General features: G+C 45.1%; 2 protein-coding genes across 4 annotated transcripts; one reads left to right on the top strand and one right to left on the bottom strand.

Annotated features, from left to right (window-relative positions):
* The first annotated feature begins 223 nt into the window (after positions 1 to 223).
* LOC109877477 (uncharacterized) lies at positions 224 to 6764 on the top strand. Its single transcript, XM_031814909.1, has 8 exons — positions 224 to 505; positions 699 to 824; positions 2048 to 2134; positions 2972 to 3269; positions 3438 to 3572; positions 4217 to 4325; positions 4995 to 5178; positions 6488 to 6764. Exons 1-8 carry the CDS (start codon positions 482 to 484, stop codon positions 6548 to 6550), a joined length of 1026 nt encoding a protein of 341 aa, XP_031670769.1. The 5' UTR covers positions 224 to 481; the 3' UTR covers positions 6551 to 6764.
* Positions 6765 to 6789: 25 nt separating this feature from the next.
* On the bottom strand, positions 6790 to 14686 carry paip2b (poly(A) binding protein interacting protein 2B). 3 transcript variants are annotated; one of them, XM_031814949.1, is made up of 4 exons: positions 14485 to 14686; positions 13114 to 13280; positions 8817 to 8990; positions 6790 to 7768 (listed from the first exon to the last, which is right to left on the bottom strand). In XM_031814949.1, exons 1-4 carry the CDS (start codon positions 14489 to 14491, stop codon positions 7712 to 7714), a joined length of 405 nt encoding a protein of 134 aa, XP_031670809.1. In that variant the 5' UTR covers positions 14492 to 14686; the 3' UTR covers positions 6790 to 7711. The 3 variants fall into 3 exon arrangements, with proteins under 3 accessions (XP_031670809.1, XP_031670808.1, XP_031670807.1); XM_031814948.1 differs by having other exon boundaries at positions 14592 to 14668; XM_031814947.1 differs by having other exon boundaries at positions 13525 to 14642.
* Between the last annotated feature and the right edge of the window lie 243 nt (positions 14687 to 14929).

Raw genomic sequence — 14929 nt, forward strand, 5'->3', positions numbered from 1 at the left:
CGTCTGGTCCAGGACGTTAATGCACGTTCCTCTAACTACCTGAATCGACAAAGACCAACCCTTGTGATGTCATACAATGAACAATTGCCTACACAGAGAACCATACAGTGAATAAGACGTGCATTGTGAAGACTGAAGGAAGTGAAACCGCCCATTCATGGTTGATTTTATTACGATGTTTGTATTGTTCATTGTTCTTTCATTTATGACCAATGTTTTTAGAACGGCTACGAAGACTCAGATTATTTTGGAACGCTGTGACATCGCCCTATTTATGATATCGCTGCGTAACTAAGGAATCGATAAAAGTATATTATGTTGACTCAAACGTTCCAACGTTCTATGGAACATAGACTATTATGGGTTTTCCAACACACATTTAGCCACTGTCTCACGTAGCCTGTTTTAGTTTTGCTAGGGTTGACCCCGATTTATCCTTGACGAATGACCATCTCAAATATCAGGGAACAAGAGCAATTTAATGCACTCTTTAAGGCAAATTCAGGTATGTCTAGTACGGGTTTATCATTGCCATATTTGATCATTTTCATAACATAAACACTAGGCTATTCAACTAGTAAGAATAGGTCATTAATGAGATTGTCTCATAATGCTTACTAGAATGAATAATTTTCACTGATGCTCTTAGTTGGTTAAAGGTGGGGGTTCATCCATCTCTCCACTCTTCTCTCCTTCAGTCTCGGGGCCCTCAGGCCAGAGTGGGGCAGCAAAGCACCTATGGAGCTGACTACAAGCCCCCCAGTGATCGGCACCTCAGGCTGTTCAGGCTGCATGCAGAGCCGTCTTGCACCACACACCAGAAGGTACAACTAACTCGCTCTGTCTCTCTCTCACACACACACACCAACACTTTCCACTTGTATACTAATACCATACGCTCTACAAAGGGTTCTTCAAGTAACTCCTTTTAAAGTATCCTCAAATAACCTTTTGGTGTACATTTTTTAACTACCCCCCCCCCCCCCCACTATTATTAATCATCAGCATAACAATAACACAATATTTGAATTGTCAGTGTTTATTATGATTTTAGTGGCAAAGCAGAATTCACTCATCTCAATCTGAGGTAAACTCCCAGCAGAGCTCCAAGTCACATGGGTATATCCTCTGGCCTGTTGATGTTCAATTACTGTGTTAAGGTTCTCCGTATCCACAGCCAGAATGATTTTGCAGTGCATGGTTATCAAACAGGTTTCCTGTTATATTCAACAGAGGTGTAGGGAGGGTGAAATTGTTGAATCCAACGACTAGTAATTATACAGATGATTAACAAAACATGCACACGACAGTATTCATACCTTGGTTTATGTGGTGAATGTGAATGAAAAAAACTGTTTTGATAATGGTTTTCATACACATACCTTGTCCATAATGTAGAGGCCTATAGGATATTCATTGAAGAGGTTAGGAAGGAGGATGGTACATGTGATCTGCATAACATACCAATACTAATTGACATACCTTTGTATGCCTCCTCCTCTGTATACCGGCAGTCACAGAAACAAAAGTGAGCAGTTCAGTCATCTGCAGCCAATACATCCACCCTTCAACATATTCTCACCTCTTTGTTGGTTTTATATCCATTCAATTGTCAATTTTCTGTTTTAGAAATATTTTCACAAATATGAAAAGATAGATGGTATCATCATAAAACAATATACCTTTAGATGATACAAGGGACAAACCTTACTTAAATTGAGGAGATCTTTACATTTTTCAGTGAAATGCCTGCACCTGCTGTCCTTTCAAATTCAAATCCACATTTTTCAGGTGGGCAGTTAGGTTCCTGCAAGAACCCCCAAGAACTAAGGTGGTTCCTCGATGAACCGCACCTGCTCTGGGGTTCTTCTAAGAACCTTTTGGGGGCAATCATAGAAGATCATAGAAGAACCTTTGTTGAACTCTTCATTTTTAGAGTGTACAAACTGTACACATTCACACTGCCCTGATTTGGCCTGCCTGTCTGTCTATCTGTCTTCCTATCTGTGTGTCTGTCTGTCTTTCTGTCTGCCTGTCTGTTTGTCAGTTGGCGGATATGTGGGCTCAGTACTACAGACAGTGTTTCCAGACCATTACCAACGGCCCACAGAACCCCGCCTTTGCCTTCCCTCAGGTGAGTCCCTCAGACACAAGAACTTACTTGTCTTTCCTGTCCCCCTTGACTGGCATACCTTAGGGGCATTTCATGGTAGATGCATTGATATTATCTTATCTTAGTCAGACTCAAACCTCTCTCTCTCTCCACCTCTATCCCCTCTCTCTCTCCACCTCTCTCACCCTCTCTCTCCACCTCTCACCCTCTCTGTCTCTCTTCTCTCTCCACCTCTCTCCCCTCTCTCTCTCTCTCTCTCCACTTCTCACCCTCTCTCTCTCCACCTCTCTCTCCATCTCCCCTCTCTCTCATCCTCTCTCTCACCCTCTCTGTCTCTCACCCTCTCTGTCTCTCTTCTCTCCCCTCTCTCTCATCCTCTCTCTCTGTGTCTCTCCCCTCTCTCTCATCCTCTCTCTCTCTCTGTGTCTCTCCCCTCTCTCTCTGTCTCTCACCCTCTCTGTCTCTCTTCTCTCCCCTCTCTCTCATCCTCTCTCTCTCTGTGTCTCTTCTCTCCATCTCCCCTCTCTCTCATCCTCTCTCTGTGTCTCTCCTCTCCATCTCCCCTCTCTCTCATCCTCTCTCTCTGTCTCTCTTCTCTCCATCTCCCCTCTCTCTCATCCTCTCTCTCACCCTCTCTGTCTCTCACCCTCTCTGTCTCTCTTCTCTCCCCTCTCTCTCATCCTCTCTCTGTCTCTCCCCTCTCTCTCATCCTCTCTCTCTGTGTCTCTCCTCTCTCTCACCCTCTCTGTCTCTCTTCTCTCCCCTCTCTCTCATCCTCTCTCTCTGTGTCTCTCCCCTCTCTCTCATCCTCTCTCTCTGTCTCTCTTCTCTCCCCTCTCTCTCTGTGTCTCTCTACAGAAGGGGAGACCAGTGAGGGCAGCTACGTTGGACAGTGAGAGTTTCAGTAAGATCCAAGTGGAAAGGACAGCTCCTCCAGAGAAGGGGCAGAGCCAGATACCACCACAGCGTTCGAGCTCCGACTCTGGGGAACGAAGGTCGGTCTCTCCCTCTCTCTCCTTAACCTCAGTCCATAACTCCCTCCCATCCCGCCCTGCAAGGAAAGAGGCATGGACACATGCAACAGGGGACCCGGCACTGGGGGTCACAACGACACCCAAGGACATGGTGGAGCTGCCTCACATCGGCAGTGGAGAAGGTGAGAGAGGGAATACCCTGTTCATTTTGTATTGACAACATGTTTTTATTTGAAGCTTTGAATGGCCTTATAACTCCACAGTTTATCCACTTTTGTTTCCTTTAGTGCAAGATGATAGATCAGCACCAATAACATATGTGTGTGTACTACCTGTTCCTGTTGTCACAGGAAGTGATGGGGAGCTCCCGCTGCAGGTGGAGCGGTTAAGGGCGGAGCAGTTCCGTCGGGACATGACCCACTCATCTAGGCTGGAAGGCCAGATCAACCAGCGCATAGCCACCCAGTCTAACCTCATGCACCTAGGTAGGTCCTATAGAGACATAACAATATATTAAACACTGTTCTATACCCATAGCCACCCAGTCTAACCTCATGCACCTAGGTAGGTCCTATTGAGACATAACAATATATTAAACACTGTTCTATACCCATAGCCACCCAGTCTAACCTCATGCACCTAGGTAGGCTTTCTATCACCAGCCTTATGTCCCAAATAGAACACTAATGTGTGTGTATATATATATAGTGCACTACTTTTGACCAGAACCCTATAGGCACTATATAGGGAATATGGCTTTGGTCAAAAGTAGTGCACTATATTGCGAATAGGGTGCCATTTGGGATGTACAACCTGCATGCACCTAGGTAGGTCCCATAGCCACCCAGTAGGGGGAAACATAGTACTCAACACCATCCACCCTGATCCTAGATCAGCACTCCCTACTCTGAGACGCTTTAATACGGGCCGAGCTACCACCATCCACCCTGATCCTAGATCAGCACTCCCTACTCTGAGACGCTTTAATACGGGCTGAGCCACCTACTTTGTTGAGAGCCTGCTGGCCAAACCTCATTGGCAATAACATGTTAAACTTGTGACGTAGGTGCAGTATGAAGCTGTATATGGGATTATTCATGATAACTCTCATCCACGTGTGTGTGTGTAGGGCTGCCATTCAACGGTGTGACCACCTACAGCCAGAGTTACACACACTGGGACAACTCCTCCACACTGAGAGGCCCGCAGTGCATCCTTCCTGAAGCCACACTCAACTGGTACAGTAGATCACATCCACATACTGACACGGATTGAAAGGAGGGATCTGTACATACATACTTACCTAAGGCCATGGTGCACAGGCCATGGACGACTCCTCTCCTTCGCACTCTGTTCAGGACAGTCTCCTCCAGCTCGTTCCACCCCATACCAGTTTTCTTTGCATCTGTCTCAAGCTCCTGCAATCTGTTCACTGCGATAGATAATAACTGCACACTACTACAGAGGAGATTAACATAGTGATTCACACATACAGTGATTCATAGCAATCCCCTTCACCCAGCAACCCATTAACAGTCATAGGGTGCTGCAGAGGTTATGTCCATCAGATAGTCTGGCGTCTGTAATAGCCAGAGATAAAAGTGATGTCACAATAAACCCAGTTGGGGAGTATTGTGGAATTTTAGCAGCTCCTCCGCTTCTGCTTAAACCTGTCCTCCAGACCTTCAGATCTGCAAACATAGCTAGATTATCTACCCCTAAAAAAACATAGCTAGATTATCTACCCCCTAAAAAAACATAGCTAGATTATCTACCCCCTAAAAAAACATAGCTAGGTTATCTACCCCCTAAAAAAAACATAGCAAGGTTATCTACCCCCTAAAAAAAACATAGCTAGGTTAGGGCCGAATTATGACAGACTTTAATATGCTTCACCCTCCATCCAGGAGGGCCTGGGTGTCAGAGTACCAGGACCGGTACCAGGGCCCGGATCGCTACGTCCCTGGGCAGAGGAAGCCCCCTAGCGGCCTGAAGGAGCCCTGCACCGCCGAGTACCAGCCTGGTGCCCACACCGCAGACCAGACCCGAGGACACATCTGCTCAGAGTATCAGAGGCACTTCACTAAGAAGGTAATATCCCAAACGGAACCATATTCTCTTCGTGGTGCACTACTTTTGACCAGGGCCTTATGGTGCACTTAGAAAATAATGTTGTGACAAAGACCAAGTTTCAAGGCTCCCTATTAGAGGAAACATAAGGCTGCACTTACACACCACCACACTAGACACTCTGTAGAGGCTGTGACTTTCACCTCGTGGTGCACAGAGGGCTCTGCACAGAGATTGAGATTTACATGGGCCCTTGCTATCCGGAATCCACGGGACGTCCCTACCCCATTAACGTTTACATTTCAAATCCTATTGGTCACATACACATATTTATGTTATTGCGGGTGTAGCAAAATGCTTGTTTTCCTAGCTCCAACAGCACAGTAGTATCTAGCAATTCACAACACACACAAATCTTAAAGTAACATAATGGAATTAAGAAATATTAGGGTGAGCAATGTTGGAGTGGCAATGACTAAAATACTGTTTTACTCATTTCATATGCATATAATGTATGTAAATATTATTAGTGACCATTGATTCCATGTCTGTGTATATAGAGCAGCAGCCTCTAAGGTGCAGGGTTGAGTAACCGGGGTGTAGCCGGCTAGTGATGGCCATTTAAGTCTGATGGCCTTAGAAGTTGTTGTTCAGTCTCTCGGGCCCAGCTTTGATGCACCTGTACTGACCTCACCTTAGCGGGGTGAACAGGCTGTGGCTCAGGTGGTTGATGTCCTTGATTTTTTTGTTGGCCTTCCTGTGACATTGGGTGCTGTAGGTGTCCTGGAGGGCAGGCAGTGTACCCTTGGTGATGCATTGGGCAGACCCCCCCCCCCCTCCCTGGAGGGCCCTGTGGTTGTGGGCAATGCAGTTGCCGTACCAGATGGTGATACAGCCCGACTGGATGCTCTCAATTGTACATCTGCAAAAGTTTGATGGTCTTAGGGGCCAAGCCAAATTTCTTCAGACTCTTGAGTTTGAAGAGGCACTGGTGCACCTTCACCACACTGTGTGGTTGGACTATTTCAGATTGTCAGTGAACTTCAAGCTGTTCAGCTTCTCCACTGCGTTCCCGTCGATGTGAATAGGGGTTTGGTGTAGTGTGAGTGCCAGTCTTTTTGTACCATCATGCAACCTCACCGTCATACCACATTTGGCTTCACAATGACATCACTGGTGTTGACAAACAGATCTGGGATCAGGTTACACTTGCAGTATAAACCCAGCCCAACAATGAACAACTGATAACTTCAATAATTTACAGAGACAGTTGAGCAAAAGGAGGAAAGACAATACAATTCATTATGTTGTTCCTCTGGTTTTGCTGCAGAGCTACCCTGGCCTGTCCAGACCCAAGACCAGCCCTGCGTACAGACAGAACAGAGACAACTGACCTAAACCATCTTCAGGATTAGACCTGCATGGTCTCTATTCGATGTTCAACCTGACAAAGGTTAATAAAAAAAACATTTGAAATGTATTTTGACAATTCAGAGATACTTGTTTTGTGTCGACATTATCAAACCCACAGCGTGATCTTTTGATGGGTCTTTAGCTACGGTAATGACAGGTTACTGGACATGTAATAACAGAATCAAACCTGTATATAAAACAATGAACAAGACACCAAAGTCCCAGAGGGTACCTGATCTTTATTCCATCATACTTTGTCCTCGTTTGTTAATGCAAGTCGCACACTGTGACAGGATTTCAACTCAAGTTTTTACATATCAACCAAACGAAAAAACGAAATTGTTGCCATGGAAATCCCTCGCAGGTCAGCTACGCCCCCGCAGCCAAATCCCATCCAATCCTTCTGTACACTGCAGTCTGTCCATCTTTCGCCAAGCCTACTTCGCCCTACACACTACCTACCCTAAAACCAGCCTCCGAGGAAAAGAAAAACATCCAGAAAAGAGAAAAGACAAAAAAAGGAAACTGCAACAATGATCAGGGGAGACAAATCTCCAGCCACGATCACCACGACGACAGACTCACACGGCTGCACTTGAGATTGAGGAGAAAGAGCAAAAATAAACACCAAACTTTCTACGCAGATCTGACCTCCAGTTCTGCCGTCTGTCCAATAAGAACATCTTATACTGATGGCCCCTCCCATTCTGTCCAATAGGATTATTTTATACTGATATGGCCCCTGCCCACCCTTCTCCCATCACTGCCCCCTGCCTAGTTAACCACATAGGAACAAAACGGAAATAAAAGGCTGCGTTCCCCTACTCAGACGGTGCTGACGCATTCCAGATCTTACAACTCCTGAATAGGTATTTTATTTATAACCCTAACCACATGTCATAGCAATCTGGTGCCCGACGGCACAGTAGATGACTTGGCACGTAACCATAGGTTGATGCATGCAACGTCTGAGCAGAGGAATGCGACCAAAAGCTTATTGAAGAGTATACCCCAGCCCACCCTCCAACCCCACCCCATGTACCCCACACAGCCCAAAAGCAGGCAAGTGCAAGGGTGTCTGCTGGGAAGCCAGCAGTCACAAAGAGTCTTTATGAGGGTTCCCCCTACTGGCGGGAGGACCCTAGTATTTCATTCCCGGAACAAACTCCTTCGCCTCTGGGTTCAAGCTGCTCTTGCGCTGTAAAAAGAGAGGTCAGATTTAGTATAGGAGGATACAAAAAGGACCCAGACCTGTATGAACAGGTCAAAATAACAGGGCCTCAACATTAAAAACAGACAAGAGGAGACGGTTTGGATTGTAACACGCACCACAGGATAGTTTCTCCAGCTGATGGTCGGTTCTTTATTTTTATTTTTAATTTTACCTTTATTTACTAGGCAAGTCAGTTAAGAACAAATTCTTATTTTCAATGACGGCCTAGGAACAGTGGGTTAACTGCCTGTTCAAGGGCAGAACGACAGATTTTGTACCTTGTCAGCTCGGGGATTTGAACTTGCAACCTTTCGGTTACTAGTCCAATGCTCTAACCACTAGGCTACACCTAGTCCCAGACTAAAAACCTATTTTAAATGGAGAATTTCCTTTCAGCATGGTCTTTAGTCTAGGACCGGGCTTAATATTTTTTGGGGAAACTGGGCCAAAGAGTAGGAGCGGTATCCTGTCTGTGCTCAAACAACTGGAGAAGACGGGCTACCTACGGTATCTAGGTACTGAATGTGGATAACAACTGGAGAAGACGGGCTACCTACGGTATCTAGGTACTGAATGTGGATAACGCTGGAGAAGACGGGCTACCTACGGTATCTAGGTACTGAATGTGGATAACAACTGGAGAAGACGGGCTACCTACGGTATCTAGGTACTGAATGTGGATAACAACTGGAGAAGACGGGCTACCTACGGTACTGAATGTGGATAACAACTGGAGAAGATGGGCTACCTACGGTATCTAGGTACTGAATGTGGATAACGCTCCACAGCAAATACTTGTCAGGCTTTTAACTCTCAGGTTAACTTTAAGGGACAAAATATGAATCTTTGTCCTGGACTGAATAAAGAATCTTCGTTGAACATGCTTTTTAGTCCAGGAGTCAACTTTGTGTCTGGGAAACTGGCCCTATAAATATAGTGACGTTTTGGTCGACGACGCTCAGACATGCTGCTCGTGTAGAGAGTAAACAGATTGTGACACATTCTGACGGACAAACATTCTGACAGGACTTACCGCGAGTTCATCTGCGTTGCCGTTGGAGACAGATAGCCCGTTGAGCTGTTGCTGAATCTGCCCCACCCCAGGGGCGAGGTCTCTGGCGGGGATGAACCAATCCTGATCCTCCTCTTCCAGCATTTCCTGGAAACAGCGTTCTAAGAACTCCTGTTCCAGAAGCTCCTCCTCCACCTGGGATGACCACACAATAGGGGAAGAATAGGGCTGGATTACAAATCAGCAGTAGATGATTATTTCTTAATGTCTTTCCTCATGTCCTCTATCCTTGCCTCCTTCTCAAAGCACTGGAGGGCAGCCCAGGTTCGAGGGGAGTGTACAAAACATTAAGAACAGCATTCATTTGCCGGGGCAGGGGCTTTACAAGGTGTCCAAAGTGTTCCACAGGCATGCAGGCCCATGTGGACCACAATGTTCCAACGTAATATGGGTATATTTAATTTGAGACCATTTGAGCTGGAGACAAGCCTTTTCTTTGCTTTAAAGCTGAAAGCATGACTGTCAGAAATGAGTTTTCCCTCTCTGGCACTGCTGAGTGACAACTTGCAAAGCCTACGCAGATTGGCCTATGCTGCTGGTTACACCAGGGATGAAGAGACAATGTATCAACTTTGCTCACTCTGCAATGTAACAGAAGACTGATAAGGGTCTGCATCCCTGATCGCCTGCTAAATTATATTTTAAAAATGGATGGAAAAAAAATAGATGTGCAGGAAGAGCGGACGAAGAGAAGCAGGTGAGTGACGGCTGGAAGGGGATGTGGGCCATGCGGCTTGTTGATCAGAGCTGATATGAACATTATCGGAACCGCCGCATATAAGGACCGGCGAATACAATAAACTATTTGAGATAAAAACTCAGCAAAAAAAAAATGTGTAAATATTTGTATGAACATAAGATTCGACAAAAACTGAACAAGTTCCATAGACATGTGACTAACAGAAATTGAATAATGTGTCCCAGAACAAAGTCTTCAACCGATCGCTACCTGCACCTACCCGCCTGTCCAACATCACTACTCTGGACGGCTCTGACTTAGAATACGTGGACAACTACAAATACTTAGGTGTCTGGTTAGACTGTAAACTCTCCTTCCAGACCCATATCAAACATCTCCAATCCAAAGTTAAATCTAGAATTCACAACAAAGCATCCTTCACTCATGCTACCAAACATACCCTTGTAAAACTGACCATCCTACCAATCCTTGACTTTGGCGATGTCATTTACAAAATAGCCTCCAATACCCTACTCAACAAATTGGATGCAGTCTATCACAGTGCAATCCGTTTTGTCACCAAAGCCCCATATACTACCCCACCATTGCGACCTGTACGCTCTCGTTGGCTGGCCCTCGCTTCATACTCGTCGCCAAACCCACTGGCTCCATGTCATCTACAAGACCCTGCTAGGTAAAGTCCCCCCTTATCTCAGCTCGCTGGTCACCATAGCATCTCCCACCTGTAGCACACGCTCCAGCAGGTATATCTCTCTAGTCACCCCCAAAACCAGTTCTTTCTTTGGCCGCCTCTCCTTCCAGTTCTCTGCTGCCAATGACTGGAACGAACTACTCTCTGAAACTGGAAACACTTATCTCCCTCACTAGCTTTAAGCACCAACTGTCAGAGCAGCTCACAGATTACTGCATCTGTACATAGCCCACCTATAATTTAGCCCAAACAACTACCTCTTTCCCTACTGTATTTAATTTATTTAATTTTGCTCCTTTGCACCCCATTATTTGTATTTCTACTTTGCACATTCTTCCATTGCAAATCTACAATTCCAGTGTTTTACTTGCTATATTGTATTTACTTTGCCACCATGGCCTTTTTTTGCCTTTACCTCCCTTATCTCACATCTTTTGCTCACATCGTATTTAGACTTGTTTATACTGTATTATTGACTGTATGTTTGTTTTACTCCATGTGTAACTGTGTCGTTGTATGTGTCGAACTGCTTTGCTTCATCTTGGCCAGGTCGCAATTGTAAATGAGAACTTGTTCTCAACTTGCCTACCTGGTTAAATAAAAGGTGAAATAAATAAAATAAAATAAAAAAGGGGGGTCAAAATCAGTCACTATCTGGTGTGGCCACCAGCTGCATTAAGTACGGCAGTGCATCTCCTCCTCATGGACTGCACCAGATTTGCCAGTTCTTGTTGTGAGATGTTACCCCACTCTTCCACCAAGGCACCTGCAAGTTCCCAGACATTTCTGGGGGGGGGGGGGTTAAACAGGTCCCAGACGTGCTCAATGGGATTGAGATCCGGGCTCTTCGCTGGCCAAGGCAGAACACTGACATTCCTGTATCACAGGAAATCATGCACAGAACAGCAGTATGGCTGGTGGCATTGTCATGCTGGAGGGTCATGTCAGGATGAGCCTGCAGGAAGGGTACCACACGAGGGAGGAGGATGTCTTCCCTGTAACGCACAGCGTTGAGATTGTCTGAAATGACAACAAGCTCATTCCGATGATGTTGTGACACACCGCCCCAGACCACGATGGACCCTCCACCTCGATCCCGCTCCAGAGTACAGGTCTCGGTGTAACGCTCATTCCTTCGACGAGAAACACAAAACTGACTGTCACCCCTGGTGAGACAAAACCACGACGTGTCACTGAAGAGCACTTTTTGCCAGTCCTGTCTGGTCCAGCAATGGTGGGTTTGTACCCATATGCGACGTTGTTGCCGGTGATGTCTGGTGAGGACCTGCCTTACAACAGGCCTACAAGCCAGTAGTCCAGCCTCTCTCAGCCTGTTGCGGACAGTCTGAGCACTGATGGGGGGATTGTGCGTTCCTGGTGTAACTAGGGCAGTTGTTGTTGCTATCCTGTACCTGTCCCGCAGGTGTGATGTTCAGATGTACCGATCCTGTGCAGGTGTTGTTACACGTGGTCTGCCACTGCGAAGACAATCAGCTGTTCGTCCTGTCTCCCTGTAACGCTGTCTTAGGCGTCTCACAGTAAGGACATTGCAATTTATTGCCCTGGCCACATCTGCAGTTGTCATGCCTCCTTGCAGCATGCCTAAGGCACGTCCACGCAGATGAGCAGGGACCCTGGGCATCTTTCTTTTGGGCGTTTTTTTTCAGAGTCAGTAGAAAAGCCTCATTAGTGTCCTAAGTTTTCATAACTGTGACCTTAATTGCCTACCGTCTGTAAGCTGTTAGTGTCTTTGCGACCGTTCCACAGGTGCATGTTCCTAAATGTTTTATGGTTCATTGAACAAGCATGGGAAACAGTGTTTAAACCCTTTACAATGAAGATCTGTGAAGTTATTTGGATTTTTACAAATGATCTTTGAAAGACATTGTCTTGAAAAATGGACGTCTCTCTTTTTTGCTGAGTTATATTTTTTTATTACTGAAATTATTAAGAAAACTGACAGGCGTCAGTTGGTTCTTTAGATCGGTCGGGCCGAAAAAATGTGGTCTTATCATATGAAACAGTAATACGGTATTCTAAAAATGTTGGTGTCATAAGTATCATGACATTTTGGTACCGTGGTACTGGTATATAACACTACTCTGAATGGCACACATACACAATCTATGTCTCAATAGTCTCAAACTTCAAAACCCCTTATTTAAGCCGTCTCCTCCCCTTCATCTACACTTATTGAAGTGGAATTAACAAGTTAAATCAATAAGGGATCATAGCTTTCACCTGGTCAGTCTATGTCATGACAGTGCATGTCAGAGTAGAAACTATAGCATGAAGTCCAAGGAACTGCCCGTAGATCTCCAAGATAAAATTGTGATGAGGCATATATCTGGGGAAGGGAATATGGAACTACCCACTCTGCCTAGAGCTGGCCGTTCGACCAAACTGAACAACCGGGCAAGAAGGGAGAACCTGCCAGAAGGACAGGTCTCTACAGCACTTCACCAAGTTGGGCTTTATGGGAGAGTGGCACATGACAGCATGGCTGGAGTTTGCAAAAAGGCATGTGAAAGACAAGAGCACAAGGCAAACAATTCTGTGGTCTGATGGGAAAAATGTAACTCTTTGGCTGCCGCTCCCCATCTAACTTAACAGAGCTTGAGAAAACCTGCAAGGAAGAGTGTACATGCCCCTTGATCCTGAGAGTAGAGTAACCTGATCCTAGATCTGTGTACAATGCCAGGCAATATCTATCCAGGGCAACATTCCTCACCTTTTAGTGTGCGTGTGTGGTCTGTACATCTGTGTGGGTGTCCCTCTGTCCATCACCGAGTCTGTATGTCTGTGTGTGCACCTGTGTGCATATGTACATATGTATGTACATAAAGAGTGGTCCTAAAATCACTGACCTGTCTGTTGTAATCCTCCTCGTTCTCCATCCACATGTAGTCAGCAAAGGGGTTGTTGTTGTTGCCCACCTCTCCCTCCTTGTGCCCATTGGCCACGTTCTCTTTCCCGGGGGCACTGCTGCCTCCTGGTGTTTTCGCCATCTCAGGACTGTTCATCTCCGCAGGCTCTGTAGGGTTAACGATTTCACACATGCATAAATGGCAACCCACTTTAAAAAGAGGCAAATGGCTTTCAAATTGAGAGTAAAGCTCAGCTTGGGTAAACTGAATAAATTACGTGTTTAATAAACACTAAGGTCAAAAAACGTAGCTAAAACATAAGAGTAGAAAGTTAAACCGTTATCTACCCACACATGAACAAATGTATATTGCCAAAACGCAAATAAAGTCCATACTTCATTATTTACTTACTACTTGCTAGTGTCATACTAGTTAAAGTAGACCAGAGTAGCGATTCAGTGGCTGCGCTTATAGCTGACGTGGATACAATTACTAGCGAGCCAGTTCCTACCGTTATAACTCAACAATACCTAGCTAACGCGTTACCTGTATCGTCAGCATTGAAGGATGCACATATCACGAGAGAAAAAAAGTGATGACAAACCCCACATGGAGCGAGGCCTACCTGCGTGTCACAGCTGCAACAAGCCAGCCAGACAATTAGCTAACTGGAGTAACGTTAGTTACAGCTAACATTACCGTTCATCGCAGCACAAATCCTATTTTGAGTATTGGCAGTTTGCTAGTGAGCTAGTTACAGTAGCTAGCTTACTAGTTGGTAAACAACGTTAGGTAGTTTGCTAGTTGGTACACAACGTTAGCTAACTACGTAGCTAGCGAACTCAGAAAACTAGCACGGACTAGCTAACTAGATAGCCAACTTAAAGCAGCCTGAAAATAATGTATGATATAAAAGGGTTGTAGTTTCGACTAAATTTACTGTAGCCATCAAGGTCACTGATGAAACGAGTTATTTAAGTTAGCATTCACTAGATAACTAACACATCGTGCAATCACCCTATGAAAAAGGCTTTGGCATACTAACGTTACTAGCGAGCAAGAAAGCTACTTGGCTAGCGAGCTAGCTAACTAACTTGAAATATATAAAAACATGCATATTGGATCAAACTTGGCAAGCAAGCTATTTTTGATCTGAATGTTATGTCACCTGTAACTAGCAAAGCCTTCTTACTACCTTGGATTGTCTTTATAGCTAGCTATAAAACTGTTAGCAGGTAGCTAGCTGGTAGGGGTATAAACAAGCTAAATCAAACTTAGCTCGAAGGCTAACAGCGTGATATGCACACACGATTCAGGTCAAATTGTATCTGGAATGCACAGCAGCCAGTAGCGCAACAAAAACGTAGCTACCTGGCATCGTTGGATAAATATTTAAAGACCACTCGATAGATCTTCAATGTTTGACAGGACAATTCGTCGACTTTACAGCTAATTTGCTATCAAGCTAGCCAACTCACTACATTCCATCAAGACGCTCACGGGGGACTTCCGTTTCGTCGTTAAGTTCCCCTAGCCCGCTATATCAGTCGTCATATACCTACCTCAGCGCATCAACTGAGAGGTTGATGTCATGGGCATGCAATTATTTTTATTTTCATGTATTTTTTATTTAACCTTTATTTAACTAGGCAAGTCAGTTAAGAACGAATTATTATTTACAATGACTGCTTACCAAAAGGCCCCTGCGGGGACGGGGCCTGGGATTGAATAATAATAAATACAATATTTCAATATAGGTCAAAACACACATCACAACAAGAGAGACAATACAACACTACACAAAAAGAGACCTAAG

The sequence above is a fragment of the Oncorhynchus kisutch genome, unplaced genomic scaffold (genome assembly GCF_002021735.2).
Source record: "Oncorhynchus kisutch isolate 150728-3 unplaced genomic scaffold, Okis_V2 Okis07a-Okis12b_hom, whole genome shotgun sequence".
Classification (NCBI taxonomy): Eukaryota; Metazoa; Chordata; class Actinopteri; order Salmoniformes; family Salmonidae; genus Oncorhynchus; species Oncorhynchus kisutch.

Coding starts and splice junctions, on each gene's coding strand:
- LOC109877477 (XM_031814909.1), top strand. CDS start 482: ATGCACTCTTTAAGGCAAATTCAG. Junction 3,270..3,437: donor TCACATCGGCAGTGGAGAAG/GTGAGAGAGGGA, acceptor CTGTTGTCACAG/GAAGTGATGGGGAGCTCCCG. Junction 4,326..4,994: donor CCTGAAGCCACACTCAACTG/GTACAGTAGATC, acceptor CCCTCCATCCAG/GAGGGCCTGGGTGTCAGAGT.
- paip2b (XM_031814947.1), bottom strand. Junction 8,991..13,113: donor AGGAGGATTACAACAGACAG/GTCAGTGATTTT, acceptor TGGTCATCCCAG/GTGGAGGAGGAGCTTCTGGA. Junction 7,769..8,816: donor GCAACGCAGATGAACTCGCG/GTAAGTCCTGTC, acceptor CTCTTTTTACAG/CGCAAGAGCAGCTTGAACCC.